This window comes from Asparagus officinalis, chromosome 8 (assembly GCF_001876935.1).
Source record: "Asparagus officinalis chromosome 8, Aspof.V1, whole genome shotgun sequence".
Lineage (NCBI taxonomy): Eukaryota > Viridiplantae > Streptophyta > Magnoliopsida > Asparagales > Asparagaceae > Asparagus > Asparagus officinalis.
Window position 1 is genome coordinate 2,186,178 of NC_033801.1, and position 17,055 is coordinate 2,203,232.

The 17,055-nt window shown below is 35.6% G+C and overlaps 2 protein-coding genes across 4 annotated transcripts in view; both read right to left on the bottom strand.

The window, feature by feature from the left end:
- Positions 1 to 4,644, bottom strand: part of LOC109820468 (AP-2 complex subunit mu) — a 7,792-nt gene extending 3,148 nt beyond the window's left edge. The window contains 8 exon segments of the mRNA XM_020386616.1: positions 1,179 to 1,295; positions 2,150 to 2,288; positions 2,388 to 2,436; positions 2,505 to 2,594; positions 2,743 to 2,837; positions 3,065 to 3,155; positions 4,082 to 4,259; positions 4,409 to 4,644. Coding sequence (XP_020242205.1) covers positions 1,179 to 1,295; positions 2,150 to 2,288; positions 2,388 to 2,436; positions 2,505 to 2,594; positions 2,743 to 2,837; positions 3,065 to 3,155; positions 4,082 to 4,259; positions 4,409 to 4,491 — 842 coding nt within the window. The 5' untranslated portion in view covers positions 4,492 to 4,644.
- On the bottom strand, positions 10,043 to 15,135 carry LOC109820467 (protein LSD1). Of its 3 annotated transcripts, none has more exons than XM_020386615.1 (6): positions 14,999 to 15,135; positions 14,459 to 14,606; positions 13,709 to 13,822; positions 13,485 to 13,598; positions 13,265 to 13,374; positions 10,043 to 10,480 (listed from the first exon to the last, which is right to left on the bottom strand). In XM_020386615.1, exons 2-6 carry the CDS (start codon positions 14,514 to 14,516, stop codon positions 10,445 to 10,447), a joined length of 432 nt encoding a protein of 143 aa, XP_020242204.1. In that variant the 5' UTR covers positions 14,517 to 14,606; positions 14,999 to 15,135; the 3' UTR covers positions 10,043 to 10,444. The 3 variants fall into 3 exon arrangements, with proteins under 3 accessions (XP_020242204.1, XP_020242202.1, XP_020242203.1); XM_020386613.1 differs by having other exon boundaries at positions 13,265 to 13,380; XM_020386614.1 differs by lacking the exon at positions 14,999 to 15,135 and adding an exon at positions 14,776 to 14,991 and having other exon boundaries at positions 13,265 to 13,380.

Consider the following 17,055-nt stretch of genomic DNA (forward strand, 5'->3'; position numbering starts at 1 on the left):
CACCCCCCCCCCCCAAAAAAAACCCAACCCCACCCACACACAAAAAACCCAACACACAAACACGCGCACACATACACACACACGCAATATCAAAATGAGAGAACTGATGAAGTCCACATGCTCCAATAAGGCTAAAGTACGGGCCTCATCATTTGTCTTCAAAATACATCACAATTAGAGTTCATTTGAAGCAACAGTTGCTTCAGCTACACCGCTTTACTAAGTTTACTGTTTGGTGGGATTCTTTGGCATCTCAACAAGTTGTTGAAAGAAAAAAGGAACAAGAGATTTTGGTAGTTGGAGCAGTGCTCAAAAGAGTGGAGTGTTTGGATGTGTGTGATAATGCTACCACAGTAGTGTTTACTAGTTTTTTTTCCCCGTTTAGTTAAATACTTAAAGAGGTCCAAACTGTTATTTATTCTTAACAATGTACTACTAGAAGCTACACAATTTACACACTGTTTACTGCTTCAATTACTGTAGTTGGAGGTGCATTGTTCTCACAGTGCCCAAACACATCTACAGTAGATCAGGATCTGGGAGGTAGAAGTCCAACTACCACATATAAGGTTCAAAATAAACAATAAACTTAAGAATGTCTCTGAACCTTATAACATAAACTTCGACAAATCTCTTCTTGCTTAGCTTGTAAAACACACCATAAATTGGTTCTGCTCTAAAATCCATAAATGCTCAATATTCATGACAGGTACATGGCTGATAAGGACAAGCTAAACAGTTATGCCCAAACAGAATGCAACAATGAAAGCCTGATAGAGGCCTGTGTCTCAGTGCTAAAATAGGTGGGGATGGCATCTGTGAAACATGGCAACAAAAGCTTCAAAAGCTAGATCGAAAAGCACAAATAGTCAATACAATGCATATATGATATATGTTTCATATGGAGGTGGTTTCCATGTATTCTAGTATCTATACTAATTTATCCATGTATCTTTTATTCTCCTGTCCAACAAGTATCTAAAATATGATCAACATACAAGCCTCCTCAAAGGTTTGTATATCACTCAGTACTGCATACAGTATTATCAGGAGAGGAAATGCAGGAAAAAGTAGCAACCCCATTGGTAGGAGCCGAACTCAAAGCATAGAATCATGAAAGCACGATGCAACACTAGCACTAAAGCAATCTTAATTGTAAGAAAGGTTGAAAGATTTACTTCATCAATTCAAATTCACCATCCGGAGGCACAAAGCTGACCGTCTTTTCTGAGTTGAACCTCGTCAGATTTACACACTGATGAAAAGTGACATCATCAAGTTCAATGGTCTTGCCACTGGGAAAGGGGAAAAACTGTTAGTTTACTCTAAACTGCCATGCTAAAGAATCAAAGAAGCCAGATAATTGAAGCAGTAATGTCTTAATATTAAAGGGACAGGCAAACAAAACCATGGAAACCAACAGAATTAGTTAGTGGCATCAATTGTTGATGATTATTAAATGGAGTGAGCAGTATGAATTTCCATTCTAGCAGTAACCTTATATTACTTTTAAAGTAGAAAAGCGGCTCTCCATTTCAGATTTACAATGGCTTCACGTTGTCCTGCCTTGTAGATACACCTATATATGTTTCAATCAAGAAAAGAATATTGGTATTACAAGAAATTATTACTATCCAAGAATTGTTGAAACCTATAATATGCAAAGAATCCAACATGGCATGCTGAAACTATACGATGCAAATAACCCAACCCGATGTGTGGCCTAAAGCAGATAGAAAGTGTTAGAATGAGGTTGACTGGAACTTTATCCTCATTATTGAAAGCTTTAAGTCTTTAACCATAACCAAGTAAGTGTAACTCAACAACATACGAACTGCTTAATTGATCGCTCTTCCCCCTACTATAGAAATCCTGCATTTGTGCTATGGATGTGAATGTTTGATTGTGAACATGCAACGGTGTATGTGTTTGTGGATGCATTTGATGGACCTCTTGCACCAAGACAATCTCATGCAGTAAGAACATGCACTGACACCGTGGCACACTGGTCACAGTGATATGGGGGGAAAAAATTACGCTAGCACATAAGCAATATGTTTTCAAACAGAGAAAACATACAGAAACAAAAATCACTTAATAAAGATGATGAAAACCAATTCTTCAGAGCATATTGGACATGATATGTTACCTCTTTGTGGGCCTGGACTTAAGCTGAGATTCCTTCTCAAGACCAATTTTGTCATTTAGACCTAGTTTCAGGTCAGGCATCCCAGACAGGAAGCACTTCATGAGAATTTTTCCAGTGACATCACAACGTAGTACACTCCCTGCACAATATATTAACAGGTTTCAAAAGTATAAACTGAAGGTGATAATTACCAGAATACATTGTACACTCATAGATGAAAAATATTTAACAAATTTACCTTTGGAAGACATCAGAAGATTAACACTTTCAACTATGTCCAAGAAGACCTGAAAAATGTAAACTTTAGAACACTGCCTGCTTTTAAATACTAATTTAAAGAAGAAGAAATCATCACCTCATTCTTCTTATATACAAGACCCTCCCGTCTCCAACCAACAGCGCCAGTTACTTGAAGAGTTGCATTAGGGACAGGCTTGTCTGAAGGCTGCTATTGCAGAAATGGCACGGTCAAAAAAATTGAACTGGGAAATCATCTCCATGTCCAGACCAAGTACAGAAACTAACATTCCAGCGAAGGACACTCAACAAATTAAATATTTAAATCAAAGAGTGGGAAAAAACTAAAATCAAACCTTTGAAGAGAACGGTGATCTAACTCCTTCTTGAGTAATGTAAAGCTTCAAAATTTCTGGTGAAAGATTTTGAGGATAGCCAAAGTCCATAATTTCTGCAAATAAGTGCAGGCATCAATTATCCAAACCTTCACTTGGAAAATAACTGAAAACACCACATCGAAAATTGAAAGTCCAGTTCATTAAAATGCTAATAACATAGTTTCAACAGAAGGATATTGAGAAGAAAAAAAACAAAGAGGAAAGACTGTGACAATTAACAGAGTAAGATAGCGCAGTAAGTGCGATAATAAAAACAAAAACTCATGAATCTAAATAATACCGTCGAGAAGCTCATATATCAAGACAAAGTTATTCCTGATTGCATCTTCATCGAATGCTCCACCAAAATAAGATTTGAACAACTGCACGGCCTGTCATTGATAAAACGAAATGAATATCTGACGATGGCAAAAAAAACACCAATAAAAGATTAAATACCTATCATTCTCTAAACATGACACAGTCTCTTGAGCAGTGAGTGATATCTTTCCTCAATATACAACTCCAATAAAGAAATAAATAACAATCAAAAGATATATCCAAAGGATATTCTGGTAAGGATGCCCCCATAAAAATACTCTCTGGAGATGTACCCAATTGTTTGTAGTTCCTCAGTTCTTAAGAATGAAATCAATTTGGATAAATCAAATGCCATTTACGTGGATTTAGTTAAAAGTATAATATAGCAATATTGAAATAACATACATAAAATATGGGTAAAGATTGTATTAAAAGTGTTTGTACCTTCTAAGAACATGTGGTATTTTGACCTTATATATCTATGCATTGATTGCCTTTTACGATCTACTCTTGATAGAATTACTATGCATATCACCGTTACAGGGTTGATGCAACCCGGAGTGTTTTTCTTTTAACCACCCTGCCATAATTCTTACAGTAAAGAAAACATTGAAATAACACACATCCAAATGCACGAATTAACAGATGCAGGGACTTGCAGATGCTCGAGAAAGACATATCTTGCCAACTTTATAGTGTCCAGAATCTTTATAAAACTGGTCAATTATTATTTAGAAGTTAAAGTATCACCATGCCCGCCTCCAGTTCACGCTTAAGTTCACCAAGCTCCCTGAACTTTGCACAATAATTTGGCAAGAACAAACTCCAAGTCTATTATTGATTTACTGATTTGAACTTGAACTGCCTTTAGTTTTGCAAAATTAAAAAAAAATTGATTATTTCGTCCTCCTCATTGAAAGACACCAACATATGCACACACATATATATAGAGAGAAAGGACAATAAATAAACCAGATATATACAAATAGATTCATACCTCGACAACAAATTTGAAAGCGCAGGCAACGTTAGCATTGCTGCTAACAACAATGACAATATAAACATTGCTAATTCTCATGTAAAAGAAAGAGCAGCCTCCAATCTGCCGAACCGGGCAGACCCCAAGTTCTTTGGTCTGCATAATATGCATTCTGAATGCATCCACCATGTTTCCACTGAAGAAGAAAAAAACAATACAAAAACCAAAATTGGTAATCAAAATCCCAGATCTGATTCCCAAAATTAGAACTTTACAGCAGAACTAAGTAAAGATGAGCTGATACTGTAATTAGAAACCCCAATTCGACGAGGAGATTGATTTTACCCGACGTCATCACGGTAGAGGCGATTGATGAGGACATCGCCCCTGAGATTGAGGAAGTATATCGCCGATGCCGCTACAGGCATCTCTGATCGAAAACCCTACCCAACGGATCCCAGGGGAGGAGAGGGTTTTGAGATCTAGGGTTTCAGGGATCGTAAAATTGATGGATGAGAGATTTGGGATCTCTTTCTATTTTTCGATCGTTTTGGTCCAAAGTTTCCAGCCAAAATTATTTCCCACTTCGATTTTTTTTTTCTCAACGAATTATGTGTCGCACGTGATGTTTGAACCGTAGAGGTGGATTCACGTGACTTTCAGTCCGTTTGGGAGCTCACTAAAACGCCTGGTTTGGTAACCAGGAATGGACCCAAATCAAAATGGAATGGTAGAAGGAATAGAATGAAATTAATGTGAGAATGGAATGGTTATTCTAATTCTCACATTTGGTTATAATTTATAAAATAAAATGGGAATTAATGTATTTTAAAATTGTATATTTTATTGATTCTCACTTAAGTGGGAATGCTCATTCTCATCATTTCATTGGGAATGCTCATTCCCACGTAAAATGGGAACCGATGAAAAGTGGGAATGTGCATTTCAACTTCAAAAAAGATGGTGTGTTTGGTAGGAAGGAATGAGAAATGAGAATGACTAATCTATTCCATCTCATTCTCACGTACCAAACGAGGCCTAAAGCCTTGTTCGGATTTGCAACATAATTTAAGTTAATGGAATGTAATGAAATATATAAAACTTATTTGAGAAATTAGTAAGGGGAATAATGAAAACTTATTTCAGCTCATTTGGAAAGTTTAATAAAATGAAGGGAATGTAACGGTATATATATAAATTTACATAAATACCTTATATGTTATTTTATCCCTTTGAATCTCATCTTGATGTAGCGGTAGAACTATCTTTGAGTAATATTCTCTTTTTTTAAGTGTTCAATACCCCTACATTACACTCTAATTTGGAGGGAACAAAATCTTAAAGATTTCCCCCTTCATTACCTTAATCTCTCCCTCATTATTTACCTCAAATGACTTTCCAAACAAGGGTAGTGTGCCCCCCACCTCCCTTTTACTCACATTACCCCCTATCTAAACCTAAGAGAAAGGCATAAATGATAAGGAAGGGAAGAAAAATTGTCAATTTTTCCTTCCCCTCATTTACCGTCCGATTTGGGGTGTAGGATTTTAGGGCATGTTTGTTTGCCTAAAAAAATTGAAAATCAAAGAAATGGAAAACTATTAAATCAAAGAATTGTTTTGGGAGAGTTTGGTTTGCTAAAAAAAGAAGGAAATCAAAGAAATGAAGATGAATTGTCACCTTATTATAGGATGATGTGAGTGATTTTTTAAGAAAACTTGTTTTGATGTTGTTTGGTTGGCGAAAAAATAATGAAATAAATTATAAGAAACCTATTTCTTGTAATAGGTTGTTTTTTTTTTGCTTGGTTATTTCTTAAAAATAAGAAAATATATGAGATGAGATGAGTTGTCATTATATTATTGGATGATGTGACCCACACTTAAGGAAATTGTTTTCCTAGCTTTTTGGGAAGAAAACAAAGAAATGAAATGTTAATGAGATGAGATGAGTTGTCATAATCTTATTGGATGATGTGAGTAATTTTTAAATATGAGATGAGATGAGTTGAGTGATGTTGTGGATGAAAATAATATTTTATTAGATGTGGTGGATGTGATGGATGAGTTGTTGGATGAAAATACTATTTTATTAGATGTGATGGATGAGTTGTTGGATAAAAATAATATTTTATTAGATGTTGTGAGTGAGTTTTAGGGATGAAAATGTGTGAAATTGTATTTTTTGAGTTTTCTTGGTTTGCATTTCTATTTTTTGGTTTTTTAGGAAATAACCAAACAGCCCTTAAGTCTAAAATTTTCCCACCCTCCTCTCCTCTACCCTCCCAATAAAACTCCGTAACAATATTAAGCTCAAATTTCTCTTCCCCTTCTCTTCTCTACCCTCTATCCAAACACAGTTTAAAAGTATACCTCGGTGTAATCATGATAGAGATAAAGATTATCAACATTAATATGAGTTTAAACTAGTAGCACTCATTGCAATGATAATGCCATTTACGAATAACAAAAGGAATTCTAGTGAATTAAGAATAATTTTCACTAAATTTGATATGTTTTGTGCGATGTGCTATTTTATGGCCGACGATATCAACCTCAAATTGATGCAAACTCATGGTAGTAATTCTAGTGAAGAAAACTTATAAGAATCAGTGGCAGATCAAGAAAAATACTTGTAGGGGAACGAATGATAGGCAATTATTTATCTAATAATATTTTGGGTCAATTTAATCAATTTGTTTGAAATTTAAATGGGCTTCTAATTGCTGGTGAGCTAATTCAAATGACTACTATAAATATTTGAGTCACAAATAGTTAAAATCTATGGGGCAGATTGCAATCATTAGAGAGCTTAAAATGTAAACTTGCAAATTTTCAGGGGTGCAACTGCCTTTAAAATGGGTATATAGATCCGTTGATAATTGGAAAATATGACATAAGCTGACCATATTTCCACATTTTTCTTTTCTAAAACACAAATTTAAAATGTGAGCCACTTTTTTTTTACTGGTGCAAGTCAGATTGCTTTATTTTTTTGGCATAACGCAAATTGCATTATATGTAACCTTGATAGCACTTACTTCATTCTAAAGTTTGCAGGAATTTTGGCATGATTTAGAAGCTAATTAAGGAATTTTGGCATGATTTAGAAGCTAATTAATATCAAAACAGATTAGTAGGAGCAAACATAACACAGTCAATTTGCTGCAGAAAAAAGTGTATGTAAAACTTCACATTGTTTTCATGGAGGTTTTGAAGGAGCAAGCTTAATAAAGAATTTTGTGTGACGGAACTCACTTTTTCCTTTCAATTATTAATTAGCCTTTTTTACGTTTTAGATATAACTAAGCAACGAACGCGAACCAGAGATTTAATTGGATTGCACCTTTCATTACTCTATCACTTTCCTAACTCAAATCTGTATTGTGTCACGCACGCATCGCGTGCACCAGAACACTAGTTTATTTCTGTAATAGCTCTAATCGCTTAACTGCATACGTTTCATATTCAATTGATATCAAAAAAATTTACCGAAAATAATTGAACTAAAAATGCAAAACTCATGCAGAAATAAAACATGAGGTTGTAGGCTATCTACCCCATCAAATAAAAAAAACACAAATAATGATGAACCTCTATTTAATCATGCATCTCATACAAAGAATATCAACAAAATCACAAATTACATTTTTGAACTACAAATTGCTCTGATTTTTTTTTTCTCTTTTATCAGGCCAAACAACAGATAGCCAACACAACATTCAATCACAAGCACACAAAAAAAAACATAATACAAATCTTATCAGATCTTGTTATCGTCTGCGGCCGACTTGATAAAATTTGTACTCCACAAAACAGGCCTACTCATATTTATAGGCTGTTGTCGGGTGGGCCGTAGAGGAGGTTTGGTGCCGGACCGGCAATGTCGAACCATGGGCATTGGCCTGGGCCCGGTGCTCGGCCTTCTCGTGGTGCAGTTGGGCCCTAGCGTCGTCGATCTTGGCCTGGCATTTCTCGTGGACCATTGCGGCCTCGTGATGGCTTTGGGCCGCTTTCATCTCGGCCTTCTCCTCGGACTTGGCCCTGTGCTCGCTAACTTTCTCTTTGACAGTGCTTGCCATGTCCTTGACTTTCACCCTCACTGCCTGCATTTTATTTTATTTTACAGTTATTTTTTTTTTCGTTTTTTCTTTGTTTTTTTTAGATTTAGTTTGAAATTTATAGGAGGCCTGGTGGCTGGGTTTGTTTTGATTTTGTGGATGAGTTTCGCACAGGCGAAATCGCCTAACACTTGTGCAGATGCCAGGTGAATTTGAGGTGATGGATGCCCATGTTTTTAGGGACTAATTTCAGAATGATTTATGGCAACTTCCTTTGTTTTAGAATGGATGTAATCTTGAAAAAAAAAAAGTTGTCTGGGTTTTTCCAACATAAGAAGCTGCATTCAGGGCCGGCCCTAGCATAAGGCAACTAAGGCCTTTGCCTTGGGCCCCAAGTTGGATAAGGCCCACCCACCCATATATATAATATATGTAACTTAGTTACTTAAGCATAAAGCTAACCCTATTTAAAAAGTGAAGATCCAAAGATAAAAAGTGAAGTTAATAGCTTAGCAACTTATGAGATTGAAAATTTTGAATTCTTAATAGCTATGAATATTTGGTATGACATATTGTTTGCTGTTAATTCAGTTAGTAAAATCTTACAATCTAAAGATATGCATATTGATATTGTCATAGATCAATTAAAGGGTCTTATTGTATATTTAGAAAATTATAGACAAAATGCTTTTATATCTGCTTTGAATTCAACTAAAGAACTTGCTAATTAAATGACGTACAACCTATATTTTGTGAAAAACGTAAAATTCATAGAAAAAAACAATTTGATGAAATATTGGTAATGAAACAACATTTAACGCTGAAGAATCTTTTCGTATTGAATATTTCTATACATAGTTGATAAATCGTTTGGCTCAATTGAAAGTAGGTTTGAACAATTTAAAACGTATGAAAAAAAATTTGGTTTTTTGTTTGATTTGAAAAAATTAAAAGCTTTAGATTATATTGAATTGAAAGCATATTATCTTAATCTCGAAAATGCACTAAAACATGATGAACATTTAGATATTAATGGACTTGATTTGTTTTCAGAATTGAGAGTGCTTAGGGAAATTTTAAAAATAGAGATTAATAGTCCAATTGAAGTGTTGAACTATATAAAGTGGTTAGATTATTTTCTAAATACTTGTATTGCTTATCGTGTACTATTGACTATACTCGTAACAGTTGCTTCCGCTGAAAGAAGTTTTTCAAAATTAAAATTACTAAAATCTTATTTAAGATCGACCGTGTTACAAGATATTGAAAATAATATGTAATTTTGCCGCTCAAAAGGTAAAAAGAATGAGATAAAATGTATTATGAGTTGTATCACTTAGGCCTCATCCAATATTTCGCCTTGGGCCCCAAAATTCCTAGGTACGGCCCTGGCTGCATTTAGTATTTGAGCCATAATAGTAGTTTAATAAAGGGAGAATCCAATATTCACTCTATTCATACTACAACAAATACTACAGCAAATTACTGCACCATTATTACTTTAATAAATATTGTAGCATTATTACTTAGCACATGAGGGAGCTGTAGCGTTTAAAAAACATTACTGTACTATTATTACTGTATCTCAGGTGGACACTGTAGCATCTAAAAAATGTTATTGTAACACTTGCAAAAACTGTATTTAAATACAAAATTACTGTACCGGAAATAAAAAAATGGAGTCCGTGCTTTGCACAGGTGCACACTAGTAAATTCAATTCTAAAAACTGCTCCAAGAGACAAGCACATTGCATTTGATATACAATTTCGGCTAATTAATTCTGGAGATGTAATCAATTCAGGTCAAAAACTGATTTATCTCTGGCCAAAGTCACCATCATTATTTATGTAAGAAAAGATTCAGTTTAATGTAGAGATATTCCTCTCTTGAAATTTCATACACCCCACATATTCAGAAATTAGACAGAATCTTTAAGACGTTTCTTACTGAAGGCAGACAATTAGACAAGAGTTTCATATTCTTGCCTAAATGTAAAAATACAATACAATACATATTCAGAAATTAGACAAGAATTTCATACACCCCAGTTTTCTCTCTTCTAAGATTCAAACAGAAACTAAACCCGAAAAAACTCAATCAGCTCAGTACAACAAAGGTTGCCTTTGGGGCTGTAGCCTGCAAAAAAGTTGCTTATTCCAGGGGAAAAAGTTTCATGGAACAGAAACTCCACAAACCAACTCTATAACAAAGAAGTTGAAGATATAGAAATTACACCTCTAGACAAGAATCCTCTTCAGGGGACTAAAAGATAAGAAGGTGAATTTTTTAAGAAGTCAGAAATGGAAAATCTCGGCGAATATCAGTTATTGAGCTTCTGTTCATTGGCAGGAGAAGCCTGTAGAAAGAAAAATGCACATGAGTCAAAATATCACAACATTTCTCTTTTATATGAGCTACAACTGAAATTACAGGATTTGTGGTTAATTACTAATTAGCGTTCATGAAAAACCATGGGGGAAAATGAAGTGAGATTTTACCATTGTAATCTCTTGTATCAGTTCTATAAATTTATTGCTGCCAACTGCAGCCTTAAATTGAAAATCTAACATTTGAGGAGGAGTTTAGCCTGTAAACCAATTTATATCCTCTTCAATTCATAAAGCTTTGCACCCCTTTTAATACTCATTTATCACTATCAGTTTCAGAACTTTAGTTAATTTCTTAACTCTAACATCAAAAATCTCTCTCATACACAAACACAGGCTCTGGATCCAAATCTTTTCATGGATGGACTCCAGTGGATCATCCGAATCCGAAACAGCCTAGATCAAGATTTGGAAGAAGATGATCATATATCAGCCTCTATTACTGGCGTTCCAAAGCCTCTAATCACTAACAAGCCTGACGCCTACATTCCTCAACTCATTGCACTTGGCCCATATCATCACAGCCGAGAAGAGCTACATCAGATGGAGAGATACAAACTCTCTGCAGCAAAAAAGATCCGAATCCAATTGCAAGATATCGGGTTTGAACACGTAGTCAGTATGTTTCGCAAGGCTGAATATCGGATCCGTGCCCATTACCAGAGGTAAAGCTCGTTTTAGTTTTTCAATAGGTAACTCACAATATAGGTAAATCTAGGAGATATTGAAAATAGCGGGGTACTTCACATAAAAGAAATTACTTTGGCTGATTTGGTTTTTTATGAATGATTTGTTTAGTAATCTGGGCAGAAGCTCATTGAAGTAAAAGACTAACAAACTTTTATGAAATTGCTGATATTTTAAATGATTACTTAGCTACAATAGCTAAACTAGAATGTGCAGATAGATGTATGCGCATATAATTGTTTTTCTAAGAAGCATAGTTTCATGCATCCTATCGTGCAGTTAATCAATCAATCTTGAATCAGGTACCTTCCTTTTGATGGCGAGACCTTGGCCTGGATGATGGCCATTGACACTTCTTTTCTTCTCGGTTTCCTCGAGATTTCCTCTATTGGTGCCCAGAGCCTTCTGAGAATACCCTCTAAGATAACTACTTTGGTGAACGCAACTCGAAGGACATTGATCAATGACATACTTGTTTGCGACATAATAATGCTAGAGAACCAAATTCCCCTATTTCTCCTCCTCAAGATCCTAGAACTCCTAGTAAAACCACCACAACTTTCAGAAGAAACCTTAACTCTTATGCTAATTGCCTTCTTGAAGGAATTAACACCTTTCAAGATGGCTACAAATTTCCAATTTATTGAAATTACTTCACACTCCCACTTGCTTGAGCTTCTCTACCATTCCATAGTACCACTGTACAATGAAGAAACTCTTGATTCCAATGAAGAAACCACTCACAATAATTGCCCACATAAACTCTACAGTTTTGTTAGAGATTTTGCTGTTACAGCTATGCTGCTCTTCCTAGCTCGAATCAAGGCCTTCACGTCACTGATCATCAAGTTTTTAATAAGAATACCATGGACAATAATTACCTCGATTCCAACATTTGCAGTCCTAAAGCAACCCATTGAGAACACTAAGCTCAATTCTACTCAAATCTCTGACCAAGGTCTTTCATTTGAGGAGATTGCAATTCCTTCAGTAACCGAGCTAGCCAATGTTGGCATTAAGTTTGAACCGACACATGGAGACATTTCAAGTGTTGCTTTCGATGCTAAGACGGCAACATTGCACCTACCAGAGATTAGTCTTGATATAAATTCTGAAGTGGTCCTCCGGAATTTGGTGGCATACGAAGCAGCTATTGTCACCGGCCCAGTGACATTTACACGTTATGTTGAATTGATGAATGGTATTATTGATACTGAAGAGGATGCAAAAATTTTAAGGGAAAAGGGGGTTGTGATGAATATGTTGAAGAGTGACAAAGAGGTGGCTGGGATGTGGAATGGGATGAGCCGATCTGTGAGGCTAACAAAAGTTAAGGTTTTGGACGAGGTGATTGAAGAGGTGAATATGTATTATAATTCGAGGTGGAAAGTGAAAATGAAGAGGTTTATGATAAAGTATTTGGTAACTTCATGGGAGAATATGGTTGTTGTTATTGTGATTTTGCTGTTAATTATGGTGGGTTTACAGGCTTTTAGTACTGGGTTTGGGTTTCTATTTCGGAGCTGGATTTATGGAAGAAGAGGACCACTATGAAGTTTAGATTCTGTGCATGGTTGTTTCAAGTATAATATCTGAATCTTATACACGCATTTTTCTGTTGCTCATCTAATTTCTAGTAAAACTGCATTAATCCAATTTTCTTCTGTTCACACTCTGGTCTCTCGAGCTCTTGTGTGTATTTTCTCATTTATTGTTGATGCATATGGCTATATGTGCCCCGATATCTTTGTCTTATTCCGTAGTTCACAGAGGAATAGCTAAGTTTCTCAATAGAAACAACCTAGAACATATTAGCAAGTAGCTGAAGATAATAATTCCACCAATAAACATAAGAAAACGGGAAAATTTACCAATAAAGAGCATACAAGTTCAACAAGCAACCAAAGAAACATGGAGGTTACCTTATTAATTCAAGTCGAGAGTAAAAAAAAAAAAAGAAGGGAGAACTTTAAGAATAGTTTTTCCTTTTTCTTTTTCACTTTTTTGTTCTCTGCATGACATCAATCACCGTATGGAAAAGAAGTTAATTTTGTCATAAAACTGACCGTAACGGGAGTCACAAAATTGCAGACTGCGCATTTCACAGATCTTGCTCCGTATTGGTACATCAATAACATCCTGCAGCTCCCACAATTGACATGCGCCACTTGGTTTCCTGCAGCTAAACCTTTCATAGTCACTAAATATAAAACAAAAAATATTCTCTTAAGATTAACACAACATAAGAGGATGGCACTAAATCATCGGTTATAGCAGTTCCCTCACCTTCATGAGCCAAATTGACAGTGTGGCAACAAGAACATTGTACGCTAGTTGCTCCACGTATGTACATCAAAAGAGTATGGCAGCCTCCGCAAACCAACTGAGCCATTTCGGTCCCTACTTATAAAACAGCTAGCATTAACGTGAGTTTTGGCAAAATTATTGTTCTTCACGTGTCACTACTTATAATATAAGAATGATCCAACGCATTGATGAAGAAAATATACCGGGAGGAGGAACAGGAGTTACTGCATTGCAGACAGCACAACATACTGTCGTTGCCCCAAGGGGATACATGAGAAGATTTCGACAGCCTGAACAAACAAGTTGGCTATGGCCGCCTGACGAAAAGATAAAAAAGAAAACTGTAACATACATAAATGCCATCAATTTGAATATCACAGAAACTGGTTTCAATGGAAAATGATAAAAAGAAGACAACATCGTATAGCATTTATTCCTGAGTACATCTACGAAGAGAATGACAAATGATTTCCTTAATACAACTCTCTAAACGCAATTCAGAGATTAAACCAAATTGCAATCTGTGACAAAAGCGTGCAAGCTATAACTTTTCAAATGCAAGTGAAAACGTGCTCACAAGTTTTCTCTCTCTCTCTCCTTAGATTAGCAGCTCAAGGTACAATCTTTCAGGATTAAATACATTTTCTTTGGCGGGACAGAACATTTCTATCATCGACGATTTAATTAAAGCATTTTCACAAACATTAGAAAGGTTAAATAAGGAAGCATTATCATGACAATACAAGCTTCATAATATCTACTATGAAAATTCCATCCACTTGAATGCTACATAATGCATCGGTCTAGGCTACAACCCTACTAATATAAACCAACATATATAGTTACATATAATGCGTGTACTAAATCAACTCTTAATCTTGCTTAAAACTTTCTTCATGGTACTAATCATATAGGAAATCCTAGAAAACTATAAAGGGATTGAAAGGATATACCATTTGATGGAGTAAAAGGAGCCGGAGGGGTTGGATATGGAGCAAGAGGAACAGGCATTGCCCAATTCAGACCGATATCTCTTCAATTCCAATGTCTTTTAGTTCTTCAGCCTCAAACAAAGGAGAGAATTGCCTCTCCCCTTGTCATCTATATACATTCATTAAATAACAGAAAAATCGAAAGACGGAACACATCAGATTAATGTAAATTGCATACATGTATCAAATCTACAAAGTACAAACTCCGTAAATATTACAAAAAATTAATGTCAGCTTCAAATTCTTGGTTTTCTAGATTTAAAAAAAAATAAACCCACCCATTTCAACATTCCCACCAAAAATCCATACATTTCAGATGCCAAAGCCCAAAAACCAACAAACTTAGAATTTCTACAAGAAAACAGGAAGAATCAGAGACACCCATCAACAGAACTTGGAATTTCTGAAAATAAACTTTTGAGAGATGGATTGAAGAATGAGATGTGCAAAAATATGCCAGAATGCACTTAGATTATCCACCCCCAAGAGGCCAAAACTAACCCCCGTTCAACTTGGCATCAACAGTGTGGAGATGAATGAAATTTCCCTGATAATTTGATTTTTCTGATCGTTTTTTTTTTCCTTTTAATTTTTTTATATTTTCCTTTTTCCTCTGCCTCTATCTTTTATAGAGGTGACTGGTCTTTTCAGTGTTTAGCTCTGCCCCTTGGTTGAGCTGTTGGGATTTCAAAATTATGATCATTGCTCTTGTTTGCTGCCGAACTTTACCCGTATTCTCACCCTCACACATATGAGTGGGGACCATATGCGCGTCTAAATATGGGTGTTCACGAGCGGGTTTCGTTAGAATTGAAGCTCAAATTTGGAGGGAACTAGTGGCTGAGCAACATGTACTGAAGCCCGCAGTTGGGCCGTCTACAGTAGTTCGCTTGAGAACTACTGTATTACTTGAACTACAGTAATGTTTTCATTATAATAAATAAATAAATAAACAAATAAAATAAAAAACTTTACTGCAAATTTGTTTCAGGACTGTTGCCCCAACTTTACTGCAAATTTGATTTTAATCCAACTTGATTCTAACCAGTTTAAAAATAAACTAAGATGAGATCGTCTAACTTTAAACGAGTATGAGGATCATTATTTTCCCTAAGAAAAATTGGGCCAATACCGGTTCCATTTTTGCTAAACGTAACTTTGACTTTTGGGTGGTGGCCAAACACAACCATGCTAGCTTCAAGTATTTTGGAGGGGAAAAGAGTCGAAAGCTGCAAGGATGTGTCAGAGCGCCCTGGGTTTTTCCGTGCTGTCCCCGTTCGTTAGTCACCGACGTTTGAAGCTTTCCCCCCAATTAGCTAAATTTTGGTGCGAATTGGGCGGAAAGCTGACAATATGTCAGAAATACCCAACGCCTCCTCAACATCCAAACAGCCCATTCGACGTGGTACCGTAGTTCAATGAGCCTAGAGCTAATCATTACGTAATCATCGCGTAAATTCAGATTTCGGCCCATCAAACGATATTTCGACCGCAACTTCTAAGTTTTGATGTGGAAGTTTAGACAAATGAATACGTAAAAGGAAATGGCTCGTAGAAGTTTGGAATGGCTCAATGGCGATCTTATGCTTTTGCAAAAGGGTGCAAGTTGTTGGGAACTCTCTTTTGGAGACAAAATAACTGACATTGAGGTGGATGGCTGTTTATGCTAACACCTCCCTCGCCAAAATCTCTCTCAGATCTCAAGAATAGACCACAACACAGGCTAGCCTTCTAAACCACACGCACAACCTTATCCAATCCTATATATTCCTTTGGAATATAAAGAAAGAAGAAATTTTCTAAACAAACCCGTTGGCTTTTTTTCCCCTAAAAATCGACCTCCTTGAGTTTTTTTTTTTTTTTACAAAAATCGACCCATTTTTCTTTAATCCAGTTCCTAAATAGTCGGGGTTGCCAACCCCGACTATTTAGGAAGTTGCAAATCCCCAATTACAACCCTAAATCCTAACATTCTATGCACTAAATAGTCGGAGTTGACAACCCCGACTATTTAGGAACCGGATTATGAGCCCTTATTGATTTCAGAATTGATCATTTGCCGTTGCGTATAAAACTCCGGGCTGCTCTAAATAGTTTTTTTGTTTTAGTTTTGTTGTCATCCTTGTAAAATATTAACTCAATTTCTTTATTATCAATAAATCACATGCTTTTACTCTAGAAAATGGCCTCAAACGACATGATGACAGAAAGAGAAAATCACATAAATAGAAGATGCTAACATATGATAACTTTTTTTGGTTATTCCATAAACGCAGTGTTGCTCTTAAACTATAAATTTTTGATATAAATCATCATGTTTCCATCATATAATCCTTAATTTGTATGAACATGATTTCAATTTTCATCCCTTTTGATAATCTCCTTGTAAATGCGGCTGTCTTATCTATAACTTGATTAGGATAAGGGAATATCTATGGCTCTCCAATCACAATTTAGCTCAAAGTCTAAATTAAAGACTCAAATGAATGAAACTTTTCACAAAACAAAAGGCTAGTTCTAACCTCATCCATTCAAACATAATATCTATTGTCGATGGA

Bases quoted from the DNA above. Each gene is read 5' to 3' on its own strand.
- LOC109820467 (XM_020386613.1), bottom strand. From the start codon at position 14,516: ATGCCTGTTCCTCTTGCTCCATATCCAACCCCTCCGGCTCCTTTTACT. The intron at 13,381-13,484 runs GTGAGGGAACTG...TGAAAGGTTTAG, and splicing joins TGTCAATTTGGCTCATGAAG to CTGCAGGAAACCAAGTGGCG. The intron at 10,481-13,264 runs GTCAGTTTTATG...TTCTTTCTACAG, and splicing joins ATTTTGTGACTCCCGTTACG to GCTTCTCCTGCCAATGAACA.